Genomic DNA, 3,366 nt, shown 5'->3' on the forward strand with positions numbered 1-3,366 from the left:
CCTCTAGTAATATATTTACTGAGAAAAATGGTGACGTGTTCAATACTTATTTTACCCGCTGTTTTTACACATAATACACACACACACAATACAAATATATAATATACAAAAATTATGTGCGTCTCCTGGAGGCTAAGCCCCCCTTGCCCTTAAAACCTAGTGAAGCCCCTGGTTTCAACAGAAGGATGGACCAACTCTTTATTTCACTTTAACCTGTCTGTAATTGTTGTTTGGACTAATCTAAACTTCTTAGAACTAAATAATTACAGTAAATAAACCAAATCAAACCACTTTTCTGACTTTAAGTCACATCAGGCTGGAGGTCTAAGGTCAGCCCAGACAGAGTGGTCCTGGTGGTCCTTCTCGCTCTGCTGGCAGCTGCTGTCATCATTGTTTATCTTCACTGTGAGTCTCTTCTGATGGATTTCTGCTTCTTAACAGAAATACAGTTCAGTCTTAACTGCTGTCTTTTCTCTAATCAGCTCATATAAATGTGAACAACCTCGATCAAACCAACCAATCCCTGAGAGAGGAGATCGAAGCTCTGAGGAAGAACCTCTCAGGTGAGACTGTCGGGGTTCAGAATATAAACAGTTAAATATGAGATTCTAAAATGAAAAATGAGACAAATTGAATTTAAACATTGCTTATTCTTTTAAACTAAATTAATGCAGCTTTCACAGCAAAGCTGACGTGTTCATGTCCTCCACCTAAAACTCAGTAAGTATGGATGTAGTGTTTGTGTCCTTCCTGTCCTGTAATGATCTTACAGAAACACTGATGGACTGACMGAWACAGGAAGTTAGATTGTAACTGCAGGACAGAAGACGCCTCCTGCTGCCTCCAAATCACACAAACATCAACACACGTTTCTTCCTCCTGACCCAATGAAGCTTTCATGTCATCTGTTCTAAAGATCGGACATGTCTGCGGTGTGGAGCAGGCTGGGAGGAACATGGAGGAAAGTGTTATTATTTCAGCATCTGTAAACTCAGCTGGACTGAGAGCAGAAGTTCCTGCAGAGATGTTGGAGGAGACCTGGTGAAGGTCGACAGCAGAGAGGAGCAGGTATGAAACACTGCTGCAGGTTCATGTTCTCACACATTTCATCACTTCATCAAGTTTCTTCATTTCAGGAAAGTCTCAGACATTTTCTTCTTCTACTGCTCAGGAGTTCCTGGTGAGGAAACTGAGAGACTTGCTCAGGAAACAGAACGTTTTGTTCTGGATCGGACTGACGGACTCAGAGACAGAAGGCAGCTGGTTSTGGGTGGACAGATCACCTCTGAATAAAAGGTTTGATTGATGTGAAAATATTTAATTTTATTGTAAAAACTAAACTCACTGCAGTTTTTTTAGTTACCATTTTTATTTATTTTTTTTATGTCACTTCTTTTCTAGTCTGAGTTTTTGGTCTTCTGGGCAGCCAAACAACCGGACGGGAAATAAACCTGAAGACTGTGTGAGGATAAGAGAAGAATCTGATCAGAACACGTGGCACGATTATCCCTGTGATGATCCTTCCAGATTCATCTGTGAGACGTCGTCATGATCTGCTCAGAGTGTGACGCTCAGTTCAGTGTGTAAAACAATCTCAGCCCAGGATCCAGAAGCAGCAGCCAGGCTGCGTTCAGGAACCTCATGTCACCAACAGTTAAAGCTTCCTTGCAGCTTTCTACACATTTGTAGCCTAAATCTTTGTGTTTCTTGTCTTTTATTCCAAGTTTAGTCAGCGTTGCTTCTTCTGCTGACTTCTGTTCTTGTTAGGCTCAGATYAGCAGGGCCTGCTTGATAAAAGTGGGATTATAATCCAGGATTATTAGTGGGRCAGCTTTGGATTCTTCATTCCTTCATGAATAAAGTTCTAGTTTCTGCTCTTCATCCACCTGCCTGCTGTTTGTTCTTTAACAATCAGATGAAAGTGAACAAACTAGAAACACTGAATGATTCAAAAGTCATAAATCAGATTTTTATCAGACAYGAAGAAGAAAATCATCTGGAGTTGACCAGAGGAGGGCAGCACATCCTCTGTGTTTTCTGATTTAATTCAGTAAGCTGCTCTGAGCGTTTCAGCTGCAGGACTTCAAGCCACCAGACAGTTGTCCTACGGTGGGGTCAGACGAGGGGAGTMAACAAGCAATTGGACCGATTGGAGTACTACCATCAAAAAATGTCCACATACCACAGTCAATATTACTGTTTAATGAAGTGACTGAACRAAATTCAACCAATCATAGAATAATGTTAATAAAAAAACAGCCTCCTGTCTGAACTGAAGACTGGATGGTTGTAATAGAAAGCATCCTACCTTAAGTTGCMTTTAAGTTACAGATAATATTAAATTAATCTAGTTTGATGGGTTCATTTAGATTGAATTACGGCCGTTAAATGACATCTATAAACACAGATACTGTTAGTGTTTACTTTTCTACAGTTCTAGTGTCATTTATTGGTTATGGTGTATTTTACTGTATACTGCATTGTGTACATCCTACAGAGCCAGGGTCCCCTCAGTTAGGAGGAGGAATAAGTGTGGAAGTGGAAGAAGGAGGAAAGGAAAGAAACAGTGATGATGAGGATGAGAAGAACATGATGGAWGAAGACAGAAAAAGTCACAGAGCAGATGATGATCCAGGTTTGTGGCCAGCAGGCTTGACTGAAACGGTCAGAGAGGCTATTGTGAGGGCACTGGCTACCACAGATGAGGATTGCTGAGCTGCCAAATAACTCAGACTCTGGTTCTGGGTCAGACTCTGGTTCTGGGTCAGACTCTGGTTCTGGGTCAGACTCTGGTTCTGGGTCAGACTCTGGTTCCAACATGTACGGCTGGATGAACAAGACTTCTGTTGTTGACATCTTTTAATTAAATTGTAAATAAAGCATTTATATATAGAAAACATAAGTCCCTCTCTCTCAAACCGGAGCGGACCGGTCTGGAAGCAGGAAGGAGGCGGGGCTTGGAAGCATCTTAAAGGAACAGTAACAAAACGAGCTGCTTTGAGACACAGCAGGAAACTGGTGAAGTTAGAATAAGGAGGAATTCAGAGCAAAGCTTTGTAGTTCCACTTTATAAAGACGCAAATGAAGGATTTAAAATCATCACGTCTATTTTAAAACTATGAATCTCCAGATGCGGGGTAGTTTTTTTCTTTTTATGTTTATTTTATTATTTGATAAAACTATTCTATGAAATTCTTGACTTCCTCTGTTCACGTTGAATAAAGATCTGAAACAAATAAATCATGAGTTTGTTCCTCATTTGAGTCGTTTCAGTTTGATTCAACATTTAAGCTTCAAACATCCCAACTTATTATTAAGATAAATAACTCGACTGCTGAAAACTTCAGCTGAAAACTTCAGCTGAAA

The 3,366-nt window shown here is 40.3% G+C and overlaps 1 protein-coding gene across 1 annotated transcript in view; it reads left to right on the forward strand.

Moving 5' to 3' along the window:
• LOC106529142 (C-type lectin domain family 4 member E) overlaps positions 1 to 1,881 on the forward strand; it is a 3,275-nt gene extending 1,394 nt beyond the window's left edge. The window contains exons 3-7 of the mRNA XM_014024478.1: positions 307 to 405; positions 483 to 563; positions 917 to 1,068; positions 1,172 to 1,296; positions 1,402 to 1,881. Of these exons, the coding sequence (XP_013879932.1) occupies positions 307 to 405; positions 483 to 563; positions 917 to 1,068; positions 1,172 to 1,296; positions 1,402 to 1,552 (608 nt within the window). The 3' untranslated portion in view covers positions 1,553 to 1,881. The remainder of the gene's footprint in view (positions 1 to 306; positions 406 to 482; positions 564 to 916; positions 1,069 to 1,171; positions 1,297 to 1,401) is intronic.
• Positions 1,882 to 3,366: the final 1,485 nt, after the last annotated feature.

Source organism: Austrofundulus limnaeus, unplaced genomic scaffold (assembly GCF_001266775.1).
Source record: "Austrofundulus limnaeus strain Quisiro unplaced genomic scaffold, Austrofundulus_limnaeus-1.0 Scaffold424, whole genome shotgun sequence".
Classification (NCBI taxonomy): Eukaryota; Metazoa; Chordata; class Actinopteri; order Cyprinodontiformes; family Rivulidae; genus Austrofundulus; species Austrofundulus limnaeus.